Genomic DNA, 27,782 nt, shown 5'->3' on the forward strand with positions numbered 1-27,782 from the left:
ATTCTAGGAGGAAGGATCATCACACCCAAGGTCTAGGGCAACGAAAGTAGGCTGCCCATCTGAAAGGTGGAAGTGCTGTACCTAGACACCACCCCATCGCCCTTCCTATGCTGTTGTCTGCCTCTTCCCCATCTCCGTGTCGCCACTGATTCAGTCCTGCTTGCTGCTGGCATCACTACATCGCTGTTCTTACAGGACAGCAAGTTTAGCTTTTCACAGGAAGACAATTGGATCGTCTGTAAAAATTTCATTAAAACATCTCTGTATTGGCACAAAGACACAGAGAATCCAAGTATTAGTGAGCTTCTTGGTGCTTTCACAGGTTGTTTTGGCAGAAACGTAATTGAGTGTAGAGGGATTTCAACTTTTCTTTGCCATTCCATGACTTTTTTTTTAACTTACAATTTTATTTTAACCTACTTACCTATTATAATGAGTTTTAAAGGGTATGAATTTCACAGCAGAAGTGTGGTGGTTCTGGCATAGCACATACAGTCCTTGGAGGGTGGATTTGGACATCTAATGGCTGGAGGGTTGTATCTCCACCTTATAACTGCTTCTCCCTCCCCCAGCAGTAGTCTCTCTGTAGATTGAGACCCTAAGTAAATCCCAAGCCTGGTAATTCTGTCTGTCTTCTGGGCCTGGGTCCTACCATACCTACAGCCAGAATCTTCCAAGGATGTTGCCTCCAGCATTAGGGTCCCTGTATTCACCTGTCTGCCCCTCACCTGTGTCTGCAAAGGTTAAAGGGCTTTCCCCAACAACTGCAGACTCCCGGATGAGGAGAGGAAGGGGTTGGTCTGGAGTTTTCAGGCCCCACAAGAGCACTGCCAGTGCCTGATCCCAGTTGCCTAGGAATGTGTCGGCTTGTGCCTGTCTCTGCACTGCAGATACAACCAAGGGACAGGTGACCAGAACCTCCGCTCTGGACTACCAGCTTAAAATCTGAAATTGGACCTATACTGTACATTGGAAAACGCAGTTCAAATCTCCTAGGCCTTTTGTGCATTCGATATATACTGGGTGTAAAATGGAGCATTCACCTCCCGCCCCCATCTGAAAATATGCAAATGGTGTAAGAAAATAGTTCTCTTCCTCCCACTCCTTGTCAGCATGATTGCCTTCATATACAGATAATAGTCACTATATAAACTGACCATTCTAGAAAAATCCCGACTATTCCATGGGTGGCTTGGCACCAGGGGCTTAAGTTTAGAAATTACAATAACTATCATTGAGGCACTTAGATTCTAATGGAGCTTAACTGGAAGCTACCTTTCTCTGTGTACGGGGTTTCTTTGGTCCTATGTGCATAGGCTAATACTTCACTTGGAGCCTTAAAATCGGATGCTTTTATGTTGTCAGCTGTCTCAGAAGGTATATGGGCGGGGAAGGGAAAGGGGAAGTGCCTCTTTTACATCTTGCGGTATCTCGGACGGGATAACAATTGCCCATCAGCTCCTACACGTGCTCACGGCCTAGGGAAGGTGAGATAAAACAAACTGCCAGGACTTAAGATGTCTGGTCAAAGCCACTTTGATCTCCCAGGAAAGGCCTACCCACTTCCAAAATGTCCTCCCGTAATCCTGACGTCACTCGATCGGCTTCAGCAAGCCAGAAAGCCACTGCGCTCCAATCAGGGATCAGTTCCCTCACCCACTGCCCTTGATTTACGTCACTTCCGGTGGTGCAGCAGCCATTTTGTCAGTCGCCAGCGGATCCCGCGCGCTGGAGAAGTGCAGTTCCCCCTGGTTACCAACTCGTCAGTTCTCCCTTCGCGCTGCAGGCGCCGTCGAAGGGCACTTACCACAGACATAGCCTTTCCTCCCTACAGTGTTGCTGCTGCTGTTACATCCGCCCAGAGTTAGTGCGCTGTCTTCTTCCCCCGCCACTGACAGGCGCTCTCAGGGAGCTCCCGTCAGCGATGTCAAGCGAGGAAAGCTACCGGGCCATCCTGCGCTACCTGACGAACGAGTGCGAGCCGTACGCCCCGGGAACTGAAGGCAATGTCAAGCGTAAAATCCGCAAGGCGGCCGCCTGCTACGTAGTGCGCGACGGGATCTTGTATTACCAGAGGCGGCAGCGGCACCGCAAGACCTTCGCGGAGCTGGAGGTGGTGCTGCAGCCCGAGCGGCGCTGGGGGCTCATCGAGGCGGCGCACCTGGGCCCGGGCGGCACTCACCACACCCAACACCAGACCTGGCACGACTTGTCGAAGACGTACTGGTGGCGAGGTAGGATCGCGCCCGCGGCGAGGGGGCGGGCTGGCGGCATGTTGCCCAGGCAAGGCCTGCTGATGAAGGTGGGCCTGTTAGCAGAACCGCGAGTTTGGGGGTTCCTCGCCCCGCTTCCTGGACTCCCCTCGCTGGCCCAGCCTACTCTCAGCGGCGGAGCGGCTGCCAGGCGGAGCCGAGAGTGTGAGGGACGCGAAAGGAGCCGCACTTCCCACAGGAAGGAGGCCGGGAAGCTGGGGGCGGGCCCTGACCCGGGGTGGGGCGAAGGGGGGCTTCTTCGGGGTAGAGCCAGCCTTGGGGAGGGGCTGGCGCGCGCGAGTGCGCGGGCCCCGCCTCCTTCCGCGACACTTGAGGTGGCTTCTCCTTCCTTTAGGAGAAGCTTCTGGGTGGCGGGTGGCGATTGGGGGGATGCGTGTTGTGCTTTTTAAAATCCTGTTTGTGCTGAAGGTTTGGGGGTTGTGACGGCCCGCCCAAAGCCTGGGCTCCTTTCTCCTCCAGTACGTTCCGCTAGGGTTTTGTCTAGCGAGTTTGAGGTTCTCTTGGACCCGCTTATCCGTATTCCTCAAATTGTCCTACTGCAGCGTAAATGAGGTATGATGCAATTATGTGCAGAAGTGATTTGGAGTAACTGTGGAAATAGTCACCTTGAACCTCATTAGGGCAAGAATTCAGTGTAAAGAATAGCAGATACTCCTAGTTCTGAGTGTTTTAATATTCCTTTCTTTATAATCGAGATTTTGTTATTTTACGTTTGCGCACAGTCCTTTATGTACCCAGAACCTAAAAAGTCATGTAGTTGTGATTCTCTTCTAAAGTTATTACAGTAACTTTCAATCTTAAAATTGGGAGGCTAATTTTCCTTAATAGGATATCAAGTGCCAATATCTTGAAATGGTGATACACTGTTACTTCAAAGACTCACTAAATCACAATTTAATATCATTTACACTACATAATCAAATTTTCAGTCTTTTATATCACATTAACAAAGTTACAAGGAAAACTGGACTACCACAACCAAAGATGTTACAAAGTGCACAAAGTTCTGACAAGGAGAGCCAGTATCAAGGAGTGGTTTTCTTTAGGAAACAGTTCTACCAAAAACATTGAAATAGAAATAGTTTAAAATGTTTAAGACTTATTAAATGGACGACTGACTCCAAATTGCCATGCTGTGTATTAAAGGATATAAAAACTACTCCCACTTATGGAATGTTAAGCTGACACCCAAGATGATCAAGGCCTCTCATATTCAATATACCACTGTTTTCTGATAAAAATAAAAACAACCAGCAAATGATTTCACCTCTTAAAAACATTTACACTTAAAAAGTGGGACGAGGTGGAATTCCCTTCTTAAAAATGTTTCTAGAGCTAATTAAAAACTTGGATTTATAAAATAGTTGATAAAAATATTCTTCTGGATTGTACAAGAAGGAACACAGGGACCATATGATATGGCATATGATGTTAATCAGACTTGGCTGTTTTCTCTCCTGCTTCATCAGAGGCTGGACTTTCCTTGTTTTTAGTTTGTCCATTTTCTACAGGTAAATCTTGTTTAGTTTTTTGGTTTGCCACTTTGGCCTGTTTTCCCTTGCTCTTTTCCTTTTCCCTTTTCTTGTACTTTTCTGTCTGCAGATTTATCCTTTCTTGCCTGCCACGTATTTTGGCTTTCTTTCCACTTTTGCTTCTCCCCAGTATTCTTCCCATTAATACTGTGAATAGTGCTTTGGAGACTGCGAGACACTATATATACCTGGGAAAAAATGCGGTTACTGTGATTGTTGTAATTTTTTGATTTTTTTGGAAACCAGATTAGGGGAGGAGAACAAGGGCCCTTGAAGTCACTGAACAAGAGATGGTTATTGTATTGAGCACTGACAGGGCAGGAGGTTCTTGAAAAGCTGGCGGGAGCCAGTTATTCAACTTTGAGAACCACTGCTCTACAGGTAGATCTGTAGAGCAGTGGTTCTCAACCCTGGATGATTTTGCTTCCCTGAGGGACATCTGGCTATGGCTATGGAGACCATTTTGGTTGTCATAACTGGTGGTGCTTGAGGGGTTGTTACTGGCATCTTAGTTGAGTAGACATCAGAGATGATTCCTAAACTTCTGCAATGTACAGGACAACCCCTTCCCCACACAGGAATCATCTGGCCCAAAATGTCAATCAACACTGCATAGGTTGACAAACCCTGCTCTAGAGTGAGAAACTGTTTCTCCAGTTGTTTTTTTTAGAAGACTACCCACTAAAGTCATTTATTTTTCTTTGTTTCTAAGTCTTTACTGAGTAAAGAGCCTTTGATTGGTAATTTGGTGTTTTAGGTGTACTTTTTTTTAATACCAGAAAGGTCGATCAGTGAGCATTATTTAACACTTAATGTAGTAGGAACTGTGTGTCAGACACTGTTCAAATTGCTTATAAATATTAACATTTACACCAGTTGATGACACACAGGCACAGAGAGGTTTAGAGATTTGGCCATGATTATAAAGCTAGAGGATTCAGATTTTGCTGCATAAGTAATTTCAGCTCCATGCAATAATTTCCTGCTCTTGAAATAATAAAAGACATTGATGTCTTTTGAGTGGTTAACTTGGGTAAGATTCCTTCAGTTTAGTTAGCTCTGGGTAAATTAAAGAAGGTTGAGTTTTTGAATCTGTAAAGCTAGATTTAAAGTGATACCATCAAAACACTAACACTCGAGTTAAAGGACTTGTAAAACATAGTAGGGTGATATTTGAGACAGTTGATCAAATAACACATTAATATTTTTTCCTGCAGTATTTCTTATTTTCATTCTTGTCCTAATGTTTCTGTGTAGTTTCTCCAATACTATTTGAACTCAACCAAATGGTTTAATCAAACCTCTGCTTTATGCAGGATATACTAAATTGTGTAAAACCATAAAACATTTAGAAATATAGCCAAAGTTGATTAGAAAAACTGACTCTTTGTATATTTAAGACGTAAATATTCATAGCAGCACTTCTTATTCTCTAAGTATGTTTTTTTCTTAGAAATATATATATTCTTACATATTTCTTTTCCCACTACATACCCATTTGTTTTTTATTATAAAATATACATAACAAAATTTACCATTTTATCCATGTTTAGATGTACAGTTTAGTGGTATTAAGAACATTTTTTAAAAATCCTCCCCTCCCCCTCCCTCTCCCCCTCCCTCTCCCCCTCCCTCTCCCCCTCCCCCAATTCCACCCGTGACCTACAGATGTTGCTGTCTCCCCTTAAGAACTGGATCTCTGAAGGTGGCGTGTTCCTGCCCGCCAACCATGGCTCTGCTGGGGCATGAACCCAAGACCTTCTGCGTGTAAAGCAGACATGCTAACCACTATACTATAGGACCACCCCTATTAAGAACATTTAATGTTGTTTAACCGTCACAACTATTCATCTTCAGAAATGTTTTAACATTTCAACCTTATTTTTTTAACAAGGAGAATGAACATCTTTCCTTGCAGAATTAACACCTTTTCCATTCACTCTTAATTACATGTAAAATATCTATCCAGCCTTTTAATTGTTTTTTAACAACCTACTCTCTATATTTCATACAGGTATAGATTTGTTATTGACTTTTAACATTTTCAGATACTAGAGTATAACCTCTGTTTCACTCTAAATCTATGTGAATGCCATTTTAGTGAAGGGTTATATTTAACCCTAACCTGTTATTTTCTAAATTAGGTTCTGCTAAAAAATGGTGCTCTGCGAACAAATCAGTTTGACAAATTCCTAGGTTAAACAGATTTCTTTACTGTAGACTCAGAGCTTTAAATATGATAATATCCATTGTGTGGCTAAATTAGAATATAATTTCTTAATTTATTAGTCCAGAGTATACTTTTTTATTAAGTATGGAACACAATACAGTTTGAAAAATATTGCTTGAATACTCTCTGAAGGTTGAAAACAAGGAACTTAGTATGTTTTGACATCTTGAAACTTTTCAGGAATTTATACCTTTTTATCATTTTAGCTAATCAATGAGCCTTTTCATTTGCAATTTATTTGGGAATTGTGGGGAAAGAAGTTTCTGCCACAGGGATGGACAAATGTGTCCTGGGTAAGTAAGCATAATATACTGAAAATAATATGGGTTTCTGGAGGCCCAGTTATGTATTTTACCAGATGTGACTTTGGACAAGTTACTTACCTCTTAGGGCTTCATTCTCCTCATCTATAGAATGCGAATTAGTTGGTCCTATTGATAAGGGTGATAGGGGTGTGTGCGTGCGTATGCGCAATAAATCCTCACTTAATGTCGTTGTTGCATAGGTGCTGTGACTTTAAGTGAAATGATGTATAAGGAAGCCAGTTTTACCACAGGCTAATTAATATAAACAAGAGTTAACTTCCCATGACATGTTATCAGTGTTATAACGAACCAACATTGAGCAAAACAACGTTGTTTGAGGACCTGCTGTATAAAAAGTATTCCGCCCTGCACCCTACCCCTACCCCAACATGCTGAGCTGGAAGTTGAAATACAGAATAGCATTTTGTGAGTGGCTTATGTATAATCAACTTTTATTAGATAGTGTATGCTATTGTTTTATATAAACCTAAAATCTTAGCTTTCGAAAACATTTATAATCTGATTACAAGATTTGGTTGCAGTCCTGTTTGAGTTACAAACTGGCTCCACCTGTCTTATTTCATTTGTAGTTCAGGCTATAAAGTGCAGCATCCATCTGGAACATGCTGTTCTTTGGATACAAAGATCAGAGAACTGATGGGAAACAGTGCCTCATGAAATTTCTAATGAGACATAACACACACACATCATGTCCATTCATGTTCAATGACCAAAACAAATTACTTGGTCAAGGCTGATGTTCATAGGGTAGAGAGATATTAGCCTGAGCCATGTTATTGTTACTGTTTGTGAAGGTCAAAAACAGTTGAATATTGGCAATTTTATGTAGATCCTATTGCACGAATGAGTCGTAGCTCACCTAGAAATGGACAGTTCTACATAGTCATCTTATATGGTAAGAAAGTGAATAACTAGGAAGACAAAACAGCTTACCTCGGCATGGAAACAAACCATCATTTATATAACCTTATATCTTTGAAAAAATGTATCTTAAATTCTAAAGAACTTGCTCTATGGGGCGTGTGTGTGTGTGCACATGTGCACTGGAACATACATGAGTGTTCACAGATTAAAAACACTAATATGTTCTTCAACTTTCAAATGAGAGCAATATTAAATTTTATTTGTTAATTTTTATTTTCTTTGTAGGTATATTAAAGCAAGTCAAAGATTACATTAAACAGTGTAGCAAATGCCAGGAGAAACTAGATCGCTCCCGTCCAATATCAGATACTTCGGAAATGTTGGAAGAATTGGGACTAGACCTAGAATCTGGAGAAGAAAGTAATGAATCTGAAGATGACCTGAGCAACTTTACTTCACCTCCAACTACAGCCTCCAAACCTGCAAAAAAGAAGCCAGTATCTAAACATGAACTTGTATTTGTAAGTGGAACTTTCCGTTCAGCTTTGACCTGTGTAACTGGTGTATTAATATTTCTAGTCTGTAAATTTTTTTTCTTAAACCACCGAAATGCTTGAGTATTAGAACTAATGTCAAAGACTTAGCAGATCTGTGTCTAAAGGAATGCACTATGTTGTATACACTAAAAGTATGCTAATATTATCTTTTCATTAATCAGAAATATGCCTATTGTTTTCCCTTTTCAGAATGTAACTTGTTGGTCTGTTGTTAATCATTCTTTCTCTCTTCCTTTGTAATGGTATATTGGTATAGGTAGACAGAATACATTTCTGGAATCAGTCTGGGTTATGCAGCAAGGTAAAATTAAGTTGTTTAGGTCTTTGCTTTTTGCCTTCATCAGTTTGATACATCATCAAATTTCCGACTAGTAAGAAGAGCCAACAAGAAATGAGATACAGGTTTTCATTGGGTCAAGTAGAATGAACATAACAGAAAATAGTGAGAACAACATATCTTTCCATTTAAATACATAGGTAATAAAAAGAAAGAATGTGAGGCTATTTCTTCATATTAATTGGTAGTATCTTTTAAAAGGGAATAATGTATCTTAATCTTAAATTCCATTAAGGATAGATATACAGATGATATATAATACAACTCTTGGTCTCAAACTTATTTTGATAGGTTGACACCAAAGGAGTGGTGAAACGTTCCTCTCCAAAACATTGTCAGGCTGTTTTAAAACAGCTGAATGAACAGAGACTCTCCAACCAGTTCTGTGATGTTACTTTGTTAATTGAAGGAGAAGAGTACAAAGCTCATAAATCTGTTTTGTCAGCTAATAGTGAATATTTTCGAGATCTTTTTATTGAGAAAGGAGCTGTTTCCAGTCATGAGGCAGTGGTGGATCTTTCTGGTAAGAATTTTCTAATACTCTTGTTTTTTTTATATAAGTACACACTGGAAGAGGGGTGTGTGTGTGTGTGTCTTACAAACTCAGGATTTATGCTAAAGTGAGAAAAGCCCACTTATAGCAGTAGACTAAGCCGAACTGAAGAGATCCTTCCTTTTAGCAAGGTTTCTAAGGTAGATTTATGGTAAAGGCTATCATTTCCTGTCATTGCCTCTTAGGTGAGACGATTATAGCAGTAGAATAAAATCGGGGATTTATACTGTTAAAAACAGTTTGAGAGAAATCCATAACTACATCAGTTTTATTACACTAAGTGATTGTTATTTAAAAATTGACTGCCTATATCTTATGTTGTGGAATGTGTAATTATAGAGCACTTTTTTAGGTATGTTGTTTTTCATTTTTTAAGATTAATCATTAGAATTCATTAGGTTCAAATTGTCAGTGTAGAATACTCAGAATTCTAGGTATAGGTTTTTTTGGGTTTTTGTTATTATTGTGAATAAATAATTTGACTTTGTTTTGGTCTCACTAGAATTTACATAAGGGCTCAGAACTCAACAAATGAAAATTTAGGAAGAATTAAAATAGCTAACCTTATTTATCCATTTTCTCATAATAATAACTTGGCTGCAACTCTTGAATTACCGACATCTCTGGTAAAATCTCATTTCCTCTTTGTGAAACAAGAAAGTGACTTTATCCAGATATAGAAATACTTAACCTAGTTAAACTATTGATCATTTTCTACTATATCCTTTTTAAATTCACTTCTTCTGGGAAGACAAATACATATTTTTCCTTAGCAGTAACTACATGTTCAATTACTAAAAAATATTTATTAAGTCTCCCTAAGCTCTGGGGATACAATGGTAAACAAAAACTTTTATGGAGTGTAGAGTTGCTTTACATTCTAGATTAGTGGTATTTGCTTTTCTTAGGTAACTCAGAAAAGAAAATATGTCTTATACTGGGCTTTCTGAATAATAAAACTCATCACAGGTGTAGTCTTTTGATATATTAGCTTTGGATTTTTTCCCTGTTGCATCTGAAAGAGAAAGAAGCATATGAGTGTTGCTCTTTTCCAGTTTCTCAGCAGCTTATAGCAAAGAAAATGTCCCCAAATAACTGTACTACAGCATCCTAATATTAAAAAAACTACTTCATTTATTCTTCATTCCAATGCTTATTTTTAAGTATTGTTCAGCAAATATGATGTAAGCTAATAGTAGATGAAGTAGACATTAAATTTTTTTGTTTGATTTAAATATTAAGTACCTAAAGAGTATTTATAAAATACGTGTACAGTATAAAAATTATAAAATATACATGTTTTTAACTTCCAAGTATAATGTAGTTGAATTCATCAGTGATTTTTCTTTATGTTGTTTATATTTCAAAACAAATTCTTTCCTACTCAGTCATAAAGGTATTTTCATATATTCAAAAATTTCATAGTTTTTTTTCATATTTAATTTTTAATCTATTTGGAATATTATTTTTATTGGTGTGAGATAGATGTTTAATATCATTTTTTTTCCCATTTTGATCATCACTTGTCATAGAACCATTTAGTGAAAACTATCCTTTTCCCCTCCATAGACGATGCAAATTCTTTTACAAATTTCTATATGTGTTTGGAACTGATTCTAGGCTTTTTTCTGTCTATTGGTTGTCCCTTTCTATACTCTTATTATTTGATTTTAATTACCTTAACTTTATAATAATAAGGGAAGTCTCCTACTTTTATTAGACAGGTGGGTCTTAATTATTCATAACCATTTACTGTTCCATATAGACTGTAAAAGCAGATCATCAACTTGCACAAAAAGAAAATAATATATTTTGATAGAGATTACATCAAATTAATAACGTTTTAGAGATCTATCGAATATGGTCCCACATATCTTTTGTTAGATTATTCCAAGGTATTTGAAACTTTTCGATACTATAGTTTTTTTCTCCTTAGAGTTATATAATTTCTGATTTACTTTTAGTGTATATTGATTTTATATATAGTACTACTGCTAAATTCCTTTTACTGGAATTTATAGATTCAGAATAAATAACATTTTATCTATAGACATTTATAGATTCTTTGAGATATTTCACATAAAACAAAGATATTATCTACTAATAGAAGTGGTTTCGTTTCTACCTTTTCAGTTCTTATATTTTGAACTTTTTTTCTTGTTTTACAATGCTGTCCAGAACGTCAAAAAAACAAAACCAATCAAACAAACAAACAAAAACAGCAGTTGAATAGAGATGGTGATAGAAGGTTCATTTATCTCAGGGGTCCCTAATCCCGGAGCCAGAGACAGATATGTGTCTGTGGTCTGTAAGAAACCTGGCCGTACGCAGGAGGCGAGAGCCAGCAAAGCTTCATCTGTATTTGTAGCGGCTCCCTAGCGCTAGCATCACTGCCTCAGTTCCACCTCAGATTATCAGTCATTAGATTCCCATAGGAGCACCAGTCCCTGGTGCCAAGAAGGTTAGGGAATGCTAATTCATCTGATTCCCATTTCTAAAGAAGGTGCTTCCCCCCCCACCAACATGCAGGATATGTTTTTTGGTAAATGTTTTAAATAGATAACCCTTTATACCCTCTAACATTAAAGTAATTTTCTCTGACTTATCACATACTTTTTCTGTACCTACTGAGACCATCTTCATTTTTCCCATTCTGTTAAAGTGGAAAATTATGTTGATTTTCTAATATTAAACTATTTTTTTCATTCCCGAAATAAATTCAGTTTAGTCATTATCACCTTTTGTATAAATTGCTATTTGGTTTGCTAATATTATTTAAAACATTTGCTTCCTTCCTCCCTCCCTCCCATAGCTTCTTTACATCTTTAGTTATAGGAGTTCTGTTCAGCTAGTCTTCAAATGTTTCTCAAAGGTGGTGGTTCTATAATTTAGTTGTAGTTTTGATGTAGTCATGGGAGGAGGTGAGCACGACATTTACCTATTCCACCATTTGACCAGAAGTCTCTAAATAATACTTTTTAAAACACTATGTATTTTTGTGAAGATTTCTTGATAGGTAATGCGATTCATTATTAATTTTTTTTTTTAATCACTTACAGCACCTGGTATTCCTAGGTGGTCTCCCATCCAAGTACTAGCCAGGCCCAACCCTGCTTAACTTCTAAGATCAGGCACGTTCAGGGTGGCATGGCTTTAAACTGCATCTATTTTTATAAGTAATTTTCCTTTTTCACAGTCTTGTTTTGATAGCGGAAGTGTACCTCTTATAAAATCTATGTTCTCTCCAATTTTTACATATGCTGAAATAGTTACTGTGAGATTAGAATCATTTGTTTCTTGAGTATTTGGTAAGAATGGTAGCTAAAATTGCCTGAGCCTATAGTGAACTTTGGGAGAAAACTTTTAACTACTAATTTGACAAATTTAACGGTTAGAGAATTATTCAAGTTTTCTATTTCATCCTGAGTAATTTATAGAAAGTTATATTTTTGCCAGAATTTGTCCATTTCATCTAAATTTTCAAGTGTATTGGCACAAAATTTTTCACAATAGTTTCTTTTAAATGTCTCCAGTGACTTTTGGTATATCGTTTTCATTCTTTGTTTTTGGTTATTTATGCCTTTTCTCTGATTTTCACATATTTGTTACTAAAAGTTTACTAATTTTTTTTAATCCTGCTAAAGCAGGAGTTGGCAAACTACAATTTGCAGGTCAAATCTGGCCTATTTTGTAAATAAAGTTTTATTGGGAGAAGACCACGTCCATTCATTTACACATTGTCTGTGACTGCTTTTGAGCTTACAAGGAGAAAATTGAAGAGTTGCTACATAAACCAATGGCCCACAAAACCTAAAATATTTGCTTATCTGGCTCTTTACACAAAAACTTTCCTTGCCAAAGCATAATTTGACTGACAGAAGTGCTTTAGGATATTAACTAGTGTGATTCATTTGTCTGTTTCACATTGAGTTTCTTCAATTTTTGTTTTATGTATTTTTAGGCCGTTATTACATAAAAATTTAGAATTATGGCTTTATGAAAACATCCTTTTATCATTATGTAGTGACCCTCTGTATCTTTAGTGATGCTTTTCATTCTTAAAACCTAGGTTGGATGCTACTGTAAATATTTTCTATTTTTCTATTTTAGCTACTATTAAAATGTTCTTTAGCTATGTAAACAAGATTTTTTAAAAAACTTTTTTCCTGGGATATCTTTCCTCCATCTCTTATTTTCAACCTCTTTATATCTTTATATTTTAGATGTCTCTTTAAACATCATTTTTCTGGATTTTGTTCTTAATCTGGGATGAAGATCTTTGACTTTAAACTGTCTTCTTTGGAAATTGTTGGACGTCCTGAATCCAAAAAGAGATTGTTGTCTTTCATTAGTTGAGAAAACTTCTCAGCCAATATCTCTTCAAAAATTGTTTCTGCTTCTTTTTCTGTCTTCTACTTTTATGAAAACTCCAATTAAAAATAAAATGAGATATTCTCATTGTCTATTCTCTGTTTCTTATTCTTTCATATTTTGTTCATTTCTTTGTAGATTATTCTGGAAAATTCTAGTTCACTTAATCTTTAACTTTGTCTAGTTTTCTGTTAAATTCATTTAAGATTTTTAATTCAAATTTACGTTTTCGATTTTCAGAGGTCTTTTTAGTTCTCTTTCAGATGTCTCTTTTAGGCAGCTACTTTTTATGATCTTCTGCTCTATTGATAGGCTACCCTTTATTCTATCAGATCATTGCTGGTTTGGTTTAGGCAATTTTTTTCTGCTAGCTCTTGTTCATGATACCTCGTTTCTTTGTGAGTTAGTTTTTTTAAAATCTATGTATACTGAATTTATATTCTTCAGGACTTTGCACGAAATCTTTGAGTCCTGTGTTGAAGGTGTTTTCCACAAAGAAAATGTTTGCTTCTTTAGATACTGTGAGCATTAGCAGTCTGGGACCACTTTAAATTCTCATCTTGAGCTTTTTTTTTTTATGACTACTGAAGTGTTATGTATTAACAAACACACACACACACACACACACACACACACACACACACACACACCCCAAATTAAGTCTGGCTTGAGGTCTTGACTCCTCAGGGAAGATTTCTCTACCTTTTCAACTTAGTACTGTATCACTGAGAATATTTAAAATAATATTTTAAAATACTTTTACCTAGCATTTTTTTAAAAGCATCTGGGTCATTCAAGGCATCTTAGTCTGCCAATACTGCTAAATGTGGAAGTACCTGCCACATATATATATATATATATATATATATATATATATATATATATATATAGTCTATAACTATTATTTAGTTTTTTAAATTTTTAGTTTTCATAAAATTAACCTTTTTGATGATTTTAAGTATGCAGTTCAGTTATATTAACTATATTCACATTGTGTAACAGCTCTGGAATTCTTCGGCTTGCAAAATTATCCATTTCATTTTGATTAAAATGTTTTGCAGAGTGTGTATATGTGTATGTATAAAGGCTAGGGCTTAAATACCAAAATTATGTTGTGCAGTAAGATCATGAGTGATTTTTTATTTTCTTATTTTCTTTTGTGTTTTATAGTATTATACAGTAAACATGCCTTGTATCTTTGAAAAAAATGGTTTTAGATATTCAAAGTGTTTATTGGAACAGTGTTAATTCTCTCATGGTAAAATTTTCTTATGACTTCAAACATAGAAATTAAAAAGGTACTAGGTAAAATACCAAAATACATTATTTTGTTGGTACATGGCTTTTTTTTTTAAGAAATATTCTTACTTACCTCAGCTTATTTAACTTGGTTTCATGATTTGTAGCAGGATTACTATGGCTCCAGACTATTTAATTATCTGCTTTCCTAGGAATGGCTGAATTAGCCATAATGATAATGTTGATGTGCAGTTCTCTCAGTTTTCAACCTGAGTCCTAATATATCTCACAGTTTAAGACTTCCCTGTATGCTTGTCCATCCCATCCACCTATGTAAAAGGACCACATTCTACGTACCTTGAGTCAAAACTGAAAAACACAGCAAGCAAATATGAGTTTTTAAGAGTTTGCTTTGGTTCTCAACTTTTTCTGACTTATTTCAAAATAAGAGAAACGTTGAGAACCATAGGATTTCCCTCATATAAGGAATATAAAACTGAAAACAGATGAACAAGATAAATGAACAAAAACTCATATTCACAGAAAACATTTAGTGATTATTAGAGGGACAGAAGGTGTGTGAGAAGTAAATAAAAAAAGGGGATCAAATATACGGTGACAAAATGAGATTTGACTTTCGGTGGTGAACAAAGTATGCAATATACAGGTGATGTATTATTGGATTTCACACTTGAAACCTCTATAATATTATTTACCAATGTCCTCAATAATTTTAAAAAAAAGATTCCTTTAGCTCTCTCTATTTTAATAAAAGATTTCTAAGATAAATTATTATGTATGAAAAGCAATGCACAGAACAATATGCGTAATAAGACACTAAGAAGGGGGAATAAAAATATTTGCTTGATTCTAAGAAGGAACTCTGGAAAGCTATGCAGATTTTTAATCTTACTGGTTATGGAGATGGAGTTGGACATTTCATCGCAATTTTGTGGTTTTTGAATTATGAATATTAAAAATGGCTTTTGAAAGTGAAGTACTGAGAACTTAGAACAGAAATTGATCTTATTTTCTCACATAAAAAAATGTAATACCTCATGTGTAAAGTAATTATTTCATTCTTAGACCAAAGATAGACAAAGTAGCGCAAAGGCCAAGCCTCATTTCTTTCGTTTTTTGTAAATACAATTGTATTGGAATATAGCCACGCCCATTTGTGTATGTATTATCTGTGGCTACTCTTTTTAGCTACAGTGATAAAGTTGAGTAGTTCCAACAGACACCTTATGGCTTGCACTATTAATTATCTGATTCCTTACAGAAAAATTTGCTGATCCTTCTGCCTTAGACCTTGTTTTTAAATTTTTAGTAGAACCCTTTGTTCACGATCAAATTTTTATATGGACTTCTATTGTTAAAATATATAGCTATACTTACTGAAGTAAGGTTAGGGGACAGGTTGGTTGAACCCTGCCTACTCACCTGCGTCCCTCTCTTTTTTTACCCTCCGTTCTCCAGCAGCTGTTTCTTGAGGGGAATTTGAGGAACCCCCGGGGTTCTAAGGAATACAGTTTGAAAATGACTGCCTTACAACAACTCTTTGAGGTAGTAAGTCTGATATTATTTTCTATTTTAGGTATTGAGAGAGTCGGCTCATAGAAGTGAGTTAGTCAAGGCTTAATAAGCAACCAGAACACAAAACATCCAGGGTGTTTAATTGCAAAATAAATGGTCATATTTGCCTTTATATTCTATTTTATGTTGTTGTAGTTGCATATGAATTGTTTTTACAAGGTGTTTTAGTGGTGATTTGACTTTTTTGTCTCCCATCTGTCTTGTTTCGTATAGGTTTCTGTAAGGCAAGCTTCCTTCCTTTACTGGAATTTGCCTATACTTCTGTGCTAAGTTTTGACTTCTGTAGCATGGCTGATGTAGCCATCTTGGCTCGGCATCTTTTTATGTCAGAAGTTTTAGAAATCTGTGAAAGTGTACACAAACTAATGGAAGAGAAGCAGCTAACAGTATATAAGAAAGGTGAAGTACAAACAGTTGCATCTACTCAAGACTTACCAGAACAAAATGGAGGTACGGCACCTCCTGTGGTTAGCAATGAAGGAACTACAACAACTTTATCTACTGAACTTGGAGATTGTGAAATTGTACTCCTGGTGAATGGAGACTTACCAGAAGCTGAGCAGAATGAAGAGCTAGGACAACAGCCTGAGCCCCAGGTTTCTTCAGAGGCTAAAGCTACCCTGCCTCCTTCACCTGTAGGCTGTGTAACTGATTCTCATCCTGAAATGCAATCTGTTGATTTAGTAACAAAAAAACAGACAGAAGTAGAAGCTTTAAACAACAGAGAAAATAGCACAATTTCTAATATTTATCCTAAACTTTCAAAAGAGAATGTAATCAGTGGCTCTCCAGAAAACAGTGATATGGGAAATGATACATCAACTGAGGATATCTGTGATGAAGACATGCCAGAGCCTAGGCAGAACCTTGGTCAGTCTTTAAAAGATCAGGAAAATTTAGTTGCAAAGACAGACCCTGGCCCTGATGATGATACTTATAGAAGCAGGCTTCGACAGCGTTCTATTAATGAAGGGGGATATATCCGACTACACAAAGGAATGGAGAAAAAGCTGCAGAAACGGAAAGCCATTCCCAAGTCAGCAGTTCAGCAGGTATGATGATGAGTTAACTTTTGGAGTTTCAGCTTTAAGTTGAAAGCATTCTGTTGATAAACTCATGTCTATGGTGAAAATAATTTTGGGGTTAGTAGGTAAGTTCAGAAAAGCAACTTAATGTTTTAAGTACCAATGTTAATTAGATAATGTGAATTCGCAGTGTTTATAACATGACTCATGGTTTAAAAATCAAAATGATTGTATTTACTTAGATTGTGTTTTCCATCCCTTACTTAGGTGGCCCAGAAATTAGTCCAAAGAGGAAAAAAGATGAAACAGCCAAAAAGGGATGTTAAAGAGAATACTGAAGAAGATGTACCTCATAAATGTGGGGAATGTGGAATGGTTTTTCAGAGAAGATACACCCTAATAATGCACACACTGAAACATGAAAGAGCTAGAGATTACAAATGTCCAGTAAGTATCTGGAAAGCTAATTGAAAATGAGCTACTTCTTGATAAGTAGAATCTAACTTACTGCTTTATTATTCTCCTACCATTTATAGTCTCTCTCTCTCTCTCTCTCTCTCTCTCTCTCCCTCTCTCCCTCCCCCCACCCCTTTGTATTGCTATAAGAGTCATCTTCTGATTTTTACATGTCATTTCTTTGACAACAAGAAATATTTAGTGATATACCTCTAGTTCCTCCTGATACCCTAGTAAGACAACAGTAAAATTATCATTTTAAGAATATAAGCTCATAGAAAGACAAAGAGAACAGAAGGAGACCTTAGCAACTAAATTCTGGACTTTGCTAAATAGATGGAATAACTGATTCAGCAGATTTAAAAGGGCTCATTGCCAGACTTTCAGTGGGGAAAGCTAAGGGTCAACTGAAATTGTATTGCAGAACTACCAAACAGCTCAGAAATTAATATTACTAGCTACCTTGAAAGTAGTAGTGAGTCTGGTTGTTAGAAAGTTTTTAAGAAGCAATTAAATCCCCATAACCATTCCCTCAGACAAAGATCCATCCTCTGCTTTCTAGAAAAGATAAAACCATAACTGCTCTGGGGAACACTGTGTACAGAGAGGGTGAATGTACTATACCCAAAATAGGGAAAAGTAAAAGCTTATATACTGAATATTGAAAAATTTCAAGTTCCCATTCGCTAATCAAGTCCCAGAATATTAGCAGTCAGGACTTTAACCCGAAAGCAAAAAGATTTCTCAGAGATGAAAATCTGAAGCCTGTAAACAGAAGACCTAAAAATCTGCTGACTAAAGCCTTTGGTTGACTCCCCTGCTTACACAGAAATTCCAGTCAAGTTTTTTAACATCTTATTCTGAAACATGAATAGACATCAAGGATAATCAGACTCATGATAAATATTAAAAAACAAACAAAAAAAAAAGCAACCTCAAGCTATCTCTGACTATGCAGAGAGAAGAAAACTTTAAAAAAAAATCCCAGTTCAAAGTGATTTATATCAGAGATTAATGGAACAGTTATGTCAGTGAAACTACTAGGTAATATATTTTTTTAAAAGGTCACATTAAGAGAACATAAGAGCTTAAGAATAGAAGTTTCCTTATTAAAAGGGCGCATTGAATGCCCAGAACCATGGATGAAATAAATCTATATCAAGGTACGTTACGAAATTTCAGAATCAAGAGACAAAGAGAAAATCATATAAATTACAAGAGAAAAAAGATGGTCAGTCTCATAGAAAGGGTAAGGGTCAAAATGACTACAGGTTTTTCAGCAGCAATAATGAAAGCTAGAAAACAAAGGCACGGTATCTTTAAATTCTAAAGAGAAATGATTTCTAACTTGGAGTCTATAGCCTATCAGTTATTTGTGATGGTAGAATAACATTCCCAACTTGTAAAGTCTGGAAAGTTTTACCTCCCAAACTCCCTTTCTCAAAAAGCTGTTGGCAGAGTTGTTCTACTAAAAAAAGCAAGACATGGGAAAACGGGAAACTTGGGGTCCATTTCTACAAAGAGTCCAAGTGTAGGAAACAACCAGCCCAAGTTGGAATAAACAGTTCTTTGATAGAGATCTCCCATAAGGTGTGTTTTCAGTCTCTCAGTAGACAACTGAGGGAAGGGTTTGGTGCTTAATTAGCAGAAAATATAAAAAGAAGTAAGCAAAAAAGAAAACAAAAAGGAAAGAGAACCATAGTATATTATATGACCCAGCTATAATAACATTTACATCATCCAAATGATGTAAACATTGAAATTGATCTAATTGAAATTATGATTTAACTATAGTATTGAGAAAGTAAGGTAATGGGAAGGATTTGCATGTGTAGGGAGTGGACTGTGAAAGAGAGTGTCGTTATCCATTATTCCTGTTAGTTACAGAAGTAAGCATCATGAGAGTCAAAAAAATAAAAAATGGAAGAGATAGTGGACCAAGAAATGAGATTTTTTTTTTTTTTTTTTTAATGCTTACAGCACCCAGTCTTCCTAGGTGGTCTCCCATCCAGGTACTAACCAAGCCTGACCCTGCTTAGATTCTGAGATCAGATGGGATTGGGCTTGTTCAGGGTGGCATGGCCATAGACGAGATATATTTATTTTTTAAAAAATAAGTTTTGTAGATGATGAGCATATATAACTCTGCTTTCATGAATCCCCAACAGCAACAGGATAAAACCCAAGGACCATCACAGTTTTATTTTTTCTTTTCCGACCCCCGTTTTTGCTCCACCTAACAATTATTAGTACTCCTAGAAATAATAGCATTCTTCTGTCTTTATGTCCTGCAATTCCTTCAGTACAAACCTAGCCTTCTTGTTGAAGCCTTTTCTCATTGCTCGAGTTACTTCCTCTTCTCAAATATCTCATTCCTTTTTAAGATATAAATCCTATTTCTTTGGTTGGATTGTAAACCTCTCCAGAGTGAGGAGCTGGGTCTTATCCCTTTTATCTTTATAATCTGATACTGTAGCATATTATCTTATATATTGTATTCGTTTATTGGTTTCCATATAATTGTAACAATGAAATGAAAAATTGAAATACAAGTTGAGTTTCACTTAACCTTTGTAATGGAATTACTTAGAATTTTGTTTACTTTTTCTTTTAGTTATGTAAAAAACAGTTTCAGTACAGTGCCTCCTTGCGAGCACACCTTTCTCGACATACCAGAAAAGTGGCGCCCACTTCATCTTCTTCCAATCCCACGTCTAATGAAGCATCAGGAACATCATCAGAGAAAGGCAGAACCAAAAGAGAATTTATATGCTCCATATGTGGAAGGACATTACCTAAATTATATTCTCTTCGAATACATATGTTAAAGCACACTGGTGTAAAGCCACATGCTTGCCAGGTAAATAAAGCCATACGTTAATTTTGTTATATAAAGATTGGAACTTGACTAATGATGAGACTGGTTGATTGTGGAGTCACCCTCTTATAAAATGTCACAAGGAATTCTATGAGTCTTTTACTCTGTTTCCTGAGTAAAAGGGTGCTTCCCAATTGTGTTCTTTAATTTGCTGTTTAATTTGTTGTAATTTAAAATGGATATATTTAGGGTGTTTGTAAAACTTATTAGGACTCAGAGTATGTGCTGGGTGAGGATAGCCAATTCATTACCCCAGTAATCCTGTAACCTTTAGCAGGACTGACCTGGACTCAGAAGAACCCCAGAGTTTAAACAAATCACTTTTGCAAAGTCACTGCCTAAGCTATGTATCTTTCTCTGGAGCTAAGGACCAAGAGTACCTAAATACCAAAATATGACTCCTAGGTAAAGAATAGCCTACTTGAGCTATTCTCTCTCGATCTCTCTCAATCTCACTCGCTCTCTCGCTCTCACTTGTTCTCTCGCTTGCTTTCTCTCATTTTTTTGGTTTGTTTTTGTTTTAGCTTTTTGTTATATAAGATTAGAATGTAAGAGAACAGACTAGATCCTCATGTGCCATTTATCCAGATTCAGTAGTTATCAGCATATGATCACTTGTGTTTTATGTATACTGTCACTCACTGCCCTACTTCTCCCTCTTCTTAGTTTTTAAATTTATGAATAAAATGATGCCAAGTCCTAAACATCATTTTATTCATAAATTTAAAAACTAAGTGTTAATTGGGCCTTTGGTCTGCTGTGGCACTATTCAAAATGTGTGGTCTGTGGAAGATAAGTACAGAAATGGAGAATAAGCATTTAGAAATGGTCACGGCAGTTTAACATCATTGTGACATTTTTATTGTGTTTAACAAAAGTTTCTCCCTAATGGATTGGGGGGAGAGAGGGGAAAAAAATTATTTCTTCATCACAGAGAGTGTAAGAAATACTGTTCTTGTTGGTGTAGCAGGAAATGAGTATATTTTCTTGATTAAGCTCCCACATCTCTTAATATATAAGGTATATTTTATATTAGGTCTCACAAGAACAGCATGAGGTTTTTTGGTACCACTTTGAGCTCCACCGGTGATCACATGGGTGTAAAAAAAATAACAGTCTTTGTTTGTTAAGTATTATATCAGAGCATGATCAGCCAGCTAATATACTGGTTGTTTCAACTTTCACTTTGTTATTTTGCTTATAGGTTAAGGTTTCTATTTTAAATGGCATATTAGTTTCTCTGTCCTCATTCTTCAACCCTGTCTCCCTTTTTGTTTTACTGGTTTAAACACCTGTGCTGTTTTAGGTCTGTGGAAAGACTTTCATCTATAAGCATGGTCTAAAATTACACCAGAGTCTCCATCAATCACAAAAACAGTTTCAGTGTGAACTATGTGTTAAGTCATTTGTTACCAAACGGAGTCTTCAAGAACATATAAGTATTCATACAGGTAATGAAAATTTTATATTGACATAGTCGATATTAAATATTGTTAATTTACTATTATATTGATTATGTTGTGATTATTTCAAAAATTATGTTGATATACTATTGATGGCTATATGTGTGCAGTTTTTTATTGAAAGTAAAGTTAAAAGGTGTTCTTAAGTCTAGTTGTAGACTTATTTGTGTAAAACTATGCATTGTTTCCCTCAGTGTAGAAAAATGTATCTTGAGTATTAAATCATACATAATTTAGATAGAGGCACCTAAAGAAATGGTCATGCTTTTAAAAAGTTAAGCTATAGACAAATATAACTGTCAACCTGGTATGTGGCTTATAATTTCATTAGAATTTTTATTTCGCACATACTTAATTTCAAATGTTTAAAGCAGTTATGTGGAAATGGGTGGTGAAGGGTAGGTATCTGCTCTATGCTATTTTAATCCAGGTGATTATGTAAGCGTATCACATTCTTTGGATAGTAGTAGCCTTGTTAGCACTGTAGTTGAGAGGAAATAGAGATTTTGAAATGATTCATTGTTATTCTTAGAAGGTGGTTACCAGAAGTTATAGCTTCTGTATCCCTTCGATAAAGCAACGTCTGAAATATGACATAAAATAGTCTATTTGAAAGAGAGCACTTTGATTGCTGGATTTGTGACTTGGTTTTATTTTTATAGGGGAGTCTAAGTACCATTGCTCAATTTGTGGAAAGTCATTTCACAGGGGCTCTGGACTCAGCAAGCACCTAAAGAAACACCAGCCAAAGCCTGAGGTTCGAGGCTATCATTGTACTCAGTAAGTGTTTAATATGTGAACAGTTCAATTAACTTTTGTTCTTATTTAGTTTATTTGAAAGTTATTTTCAAAAGAAAATATTTGAGGTGACTATAGTTGAAAATATTGTATTGTATTGCATAATTGAAATTTGCTGAGAGTAGAACTTAAATGTTCATACGCATATACATATCTGAGATGATGGATGTGTTCATTAACTAGATGGAAGGAATCCTTTCACAATGCGTACATAATATCATGATGTACACTTTAAATATCTTAAGATTTTATTTGTCAATTATACCTCAATATAGGTGGGAAAAAGTAAGAATATTAAACTTATTTGTTCTTGATTTTAATAACTTTTTTGCCTAGATGTTGGTATTTATGATTTTTCAAAGTTTTATTTAGATAGAAATTGTGTACCATACAGATCACTCAATTTAAAATGATTTAAAGAGATTCTTCTAATATGGTACCTAGGGGTAGGGACCGTAGGAGTTTCTTTCTCGACAGTTTTTCTGAAGGTTGAGGCCTTCTGTTAGTTTCTCCTTTTTTCAGACTCCTTTTCTTAATCCCTCTTTTCATTTTACAAAACCTACTGAAATGTCCTTTTTTTTTTTTAATTAAGGTGAAATTCACATAACATAAAATTCGTTAAAGTGTACAATTTAGTGACTTTTTTTGCATTCACAGTGTTGTGTAAGCATTACCACTGTCTAATTCCAGAATGCTTTCAGCACTTAGCCAGGCAGCTATAACTCTGCCTTGGCTTTCTCTTTCTGTGTGTACATAGTCAGCCAGAGGTGAGAGCTTAGGGCCTTCTCAGTTTTTTTATGAGCATGTGCCCAGCCCTGGGTAAGTGTGTGGACTTCTAGATTCCTTGGAATATGTGAGATGTTTTCAAAGTTCCTATTCCCCAAAGCATTTCATTTCTCAGCCTTTCTTCCCAAGCTTTTGGCTTGTATATTGTTTCTACCAAACTATCATTCCTTGTCCCAAATGGCAGAGGCTAATACATTTGCCTTTAAATGTTTTCAAACTTTTCCTCATTCCCCCCAGTCCTCAGCCCTGGGGGAATTAGGTGAAATAAAGGCAAACAGTTCTTTGAGAATAAATTCCTCTGGCATTAGGAACCTGTAGTGAGAATGCAGTTGTTTTCATGGCTGCTGCCAAGCCAAGCCAAAGAGTAGGGGATGTGGCCAGGGTAAGTTCAAATGCCACACGGCTCTCTTACCAAGATTCAGCTGTTTTTTTCTTGATTACATGTTTGCCTGGTCGCAGTAAACTTTTAGTTTCCAGAGTTCCAATAAAATTGATTCAGTTTTTGTCCATTGTTTTTGTGGAAGGATGGGCTCTAGGAGTTCCTTACTCTTACATATTGGCTGATATCACTCTAATCAGTCTTATTTTAAAATAAAGATAACTTTTCAATTCATTTTTAGTTGTAAGGTGAAAGAAAACCCAACCCTAAACTGGCTTGAATGAAAGGTAAAGTCTAGGACTCTGAATAGTTTAATGTTAACTAGATTCACATTCAGTAGCATTTGGTATCTTTGAGGCTCCATATGGATAGGGCAGGGGCAATGGTTTCAGTCTCATATTCTCTCAACTCCTAACTTATCTAGCTGCTTTTTTAAGTATTTCCTATAAAATCCCTGAGGTTTACTTCCACTGGGTCTGATTAAGCTATTTGGTCATCCCTGAATCGATCACTACGGCCAGTGGAATGCTGTGCTCTGAGTTAGGCCTGAATCAGTTCGTTGCTCCATCCTTATGGTCAAGGGTGAGACCCACTCCCAACACATGGACAGAGAATGGGAGAGTGTAAAGGGGATCAGATAGGGTTGAGGGAGAGACAGAAAATAAAAGTCCTCTTTAGTAACCTTTGGGAATTCCACATGATTCTTTCTAAAATGTTTCTGGTGTCTAGAGCTAAAAGAACTTAACACCAACAGCCTTATTGCAAGATTAGAATAACTAGTGAATTTTTTTGTTTTAAATTGGGATCACCTTGTGGAGTTCTAGAAACCCAAGCATATACTGAATTCTTAGAAACTTGTTTTCAAAAAATAATAAGATGGACCAGTTAGGTGATTGAATTTTATTATTGCAGATGTGAAAAGAGTTTCTTTGAAGCTAGAGATCTTCGCCAGCACATGAACAAACATCTTGGTGTGAAGCCATTCCAGTGCCAATTTTGTGATAAATGCTATAGTTGGAAGAAAGATTGGTATTCCCATGTAAAGTCTCATTCTGTCACTGAGCCTTACAGGTGGGTAAATTTGAGAAGGATCTGGAATTAATTGAGATATATATGTACTTGGATGAATTCTTGTGGATACTGATGCTTTTAGGGTTTTCTCCCTATTTTAGATGTAACATTTGTGGCAAAGAATTTTATGAAAAAGCGTTGTTCAGAAGGCATGTAAAAAAAGCTACTCATGGGAAAAAAGGAAGAGCAAAGCAAAACCTAGAACGGGTGTGTGAACGATGTGGAAGAAAATTCACTCAGCTGAGAGAGTATAGGAGACACATGAACAACCATGAAGGTAACCATACTTAATATTATATTGTGTGTGTGTGTGTGTGTGTGTGTGTGTGTGTGTGTGTGTGTGTGTGTAAAAAAAGCCAATCCAGTAGTGATTCTCCCTTTCTCACCCCTCTTGCCTCTTACCTCACCTTCCTTGATAAAACATTTTTCCCATATCATGGAAGATTTTTTCAAGTGATAGAGGTGATCCCAAGCCTGAATACCTAATTTAGTGAGTTTAGTATTCTCTATCAATATTTTTATGGACTACTTGGAGCCTCTGTTTCTCTATCCTAGGGTTATAGGATTGCTGTGAAGTTTAAGCGAGACCTTGCATGGAAACTCAGAGCCGTCTTAGTAACTTCTATCAGTGGGTACACCTTTATATAGAGATTGTAGCGCAGAAACCAGTGTATTTTAAGATAGACCAATTAGGTCCTAAATAAAAGGTTTTTGCAGTCAAAATAGAAAGGCTTATGGGCTACTGTACATCAAGTAATATTTATACCTCATCACACATACTTTATTTCTTTTCTTTCTTTCTTTTTTTTTTAATAGGAGTTAAGCCATTTGAGTGCTTAACATGTGGAGTAGCTTGGGCTGATGCCCGATCTCTAAAACGCCACGTCAGAACACATACCGGTGAACGACCCTATGTCTGTCCTGTATGTAGTGAAGCTTACATAGATGCTCGAACACTCCGTAAACATATGACTAAATTCCACAGAGATTATGTGCCTTGCAAAATTATGCTGGAAAAAGATACCCTTCAGTTTCATAACCAGGGAACTCAAGTGGAGCATGCTGTTAGCATCTTAACAGCAGACATGCAGGAACAAGAAAGCAGTGGTCCTCAAGAACTTGAGACTGTGGTAGTGACAGGAGAAACTATGGAAGCTCTTGAAGCTGTTGCAGCTACTGAAGAGTATCCATCTGTATCTACACTTTCTGACCAAAGTATTATGCAAGTGGTTAATTACGTGTTGGCACAACAGCAAGGACAGAAGCTATCTGAAGTTGCAGAAGCTATTCAAACTGTTGAAGTAGAGGTGGCACATATTTCAGAAGCAGAATGAATATAGTAATGGAGATTTTTTAAAGTGACATCTCATGTATACTGAACTCACAGAACATTTGTTTACAGTACTGTGTAACTCTGCCTAGAGTTTGTATGTCAAGACTCTGGACTATTTGGTGATATTTTAACATTTCTGAATGGTTCGTCTGACTAATGGATTCAGTAGAAAAGTCTGTTTACTGTAAAGAAATTGAAAACATCTATTTGATGGCAGTGGTTTATCATGTTATACTTTTTATGAATTAATGTTTATAAAGGACTGTACTAAATGAAAAACTGTACAATTTCACTTGCATTTTGACATTATTATATACTTTTGAGTTTAAAAGGCTGCAATAGTCAGCTTTTCTTCTCTTTTATTCTCAAAATATAGTTTTGTGATTTCATTTGCCCTGTTTATGGATTTAAAAAATTCTAATATAAAGCATTTTAGTAGGATGCATAGGTATATTACAGTTTTTAAATGCTTCAAATCTGTGATTCTTGACTTACTATTTATTTTAAGCCCTTATAAGTCAGGGATTCTTTATTTTATCGTAAAGCACTTAATGTTGTAATCAAGTTTGCACAATATACTTACCTGTATAGGGAACCTTTAAGTGAATAGCTGATTTTTAAAATGCCATTAAAATGCATGAAATGCCTATTAAAGCCTTACTATACTATCTCTTCAAGGCAAATAAATTGACCATGAGTAAAGAATACTGTTATTAAGCACTGTTAATGGGAAACTTCTTAATAACAGAGAATAATACATGGAGGAAAAAAACTCTTATTCTTTTACTGAAGAATGAACAAGTTAAAACTAGGTTTGGTATGTTTGCAGCTCTTGTATCATGTTAAATTGTTCAATTTTGTTGAAAAACTGCAGTTTAGTAATAGGATAACAATATAGACATCTACAGTGGTTCTGTGGTTGTCATAATTATCAGTAATTTCAGAATATTGAAAAGTCTTCAGCCCTCATTATAGTATACTACTTAAAGAAATTGATTATGGTCCACCAAATTGTTGAAAGTAAATTATTTTAAAAGTTACATGATAATTATAAATTTGTGTTTGATTTTTAAATTCCACCTCTTTAAGCTATCCAATTTTCTGATTTTCAAAATAACTATGGGGAGATGCCACATGTATCTCCTGGGAAACGACCACTCAAGCTATAATTGTTAAATTTAAACTTATAAATATTCAAAGCTAATATAAAGTATAAAATAAAGATGTAAGCAAATGACATGTAAATCATTCCTAAAGCACAAGAAAAGAATGTGCCTTGATGTACATATATTCAGATACTTATTCCAGTTTACTTTAAAAATGGCTTAAGAGATAAAGAATAAATGGGATGACATGCATGCATGATACCTACATATGTAATATTTGCATTTGCAAATTTCTCATTTCAGTAGCTGTGTGGCTGACTTTCAATTTTAAGTGAATTGACATGCAGTCTGTAACTTTATAATGGCTGTTTATCATATCTTTCAGTTAGGAAAACTGTATTTCAACCTAAAATTTGAAATTTTGTCTCTTACTTTCCACCCACACCATTGTTATTAGATTTAGTTAATTGTATAAGACCATTAATGTATATCATAAATATGTAAATAAAAGATGTTGAATCTTGTTTAAAAGCATAAGCTTTGTAGTTGAACTGGTTACTTTTTCAGTTCTTAAATCGGTTGCTGTTATTTGATGTTACTAAGTTATTC

General features: G+C 36.0%; 1 protein-coding gene and 2 pseudogenes across 1 annotated transcript; 1 reads left to right on the forward strand and 2 right to left on the reverse strand.

The window, feature by feature from the left end:
• Nucleotides 1-27,710, forward strand: ZBTB11 (zinc finger and BTB domain containing 11). Its single transcript, XM_016144741.2, has 11 exons — nt 1-2,234; nt 7,511-7,746; nt 8,411-8,642; nt 16,092-16,930; nt 17,171-17,350; nt 19,974-20,219; nt 21,544-21,688; nt 22,363-22,480; nt 24,576-24,734; nt 24,836-25,011; nt 25,551-27,710. Exons 1-11 carry the CDS (start codon nt 1,925-1,927, stop codon nt 26,066-26,068), a joined length of 3,159 nt encoding a protein of 1,052 aa, XP_016000227.2. The 5' UTR covers nt 1-1,924; the 3' UTR covers nt 26,069-27,710.
• On the reverse strand, nt 11,723-11,831 carry LOC118601822 (annotated as a pseudogene).
• LOC118602617 lies at nt 19,331-19,449 on the reverse strand (annotated as a pseudogene).
• Nucleotides 27,711-27,782: the final 72 nt, after the last annotated feature.

Source organism: Rousettus aegyptiacus, unplaced genomic scaffold (assembly GCF_014176215.1).
Source record: "Rousettus aegyptiacus isolate mRouAeg1 unplaced genomic scaffold, mRouAeg1.p scaffold_m13_p_4, whole genome shotgun sequence".
Taxonomy (NCBI): Eukaryota; Metazoa; Chordata; class Mammalia; order Chiroptera; family Pteropodidae; genus Rousettus; species Rousettus aegyptiacus.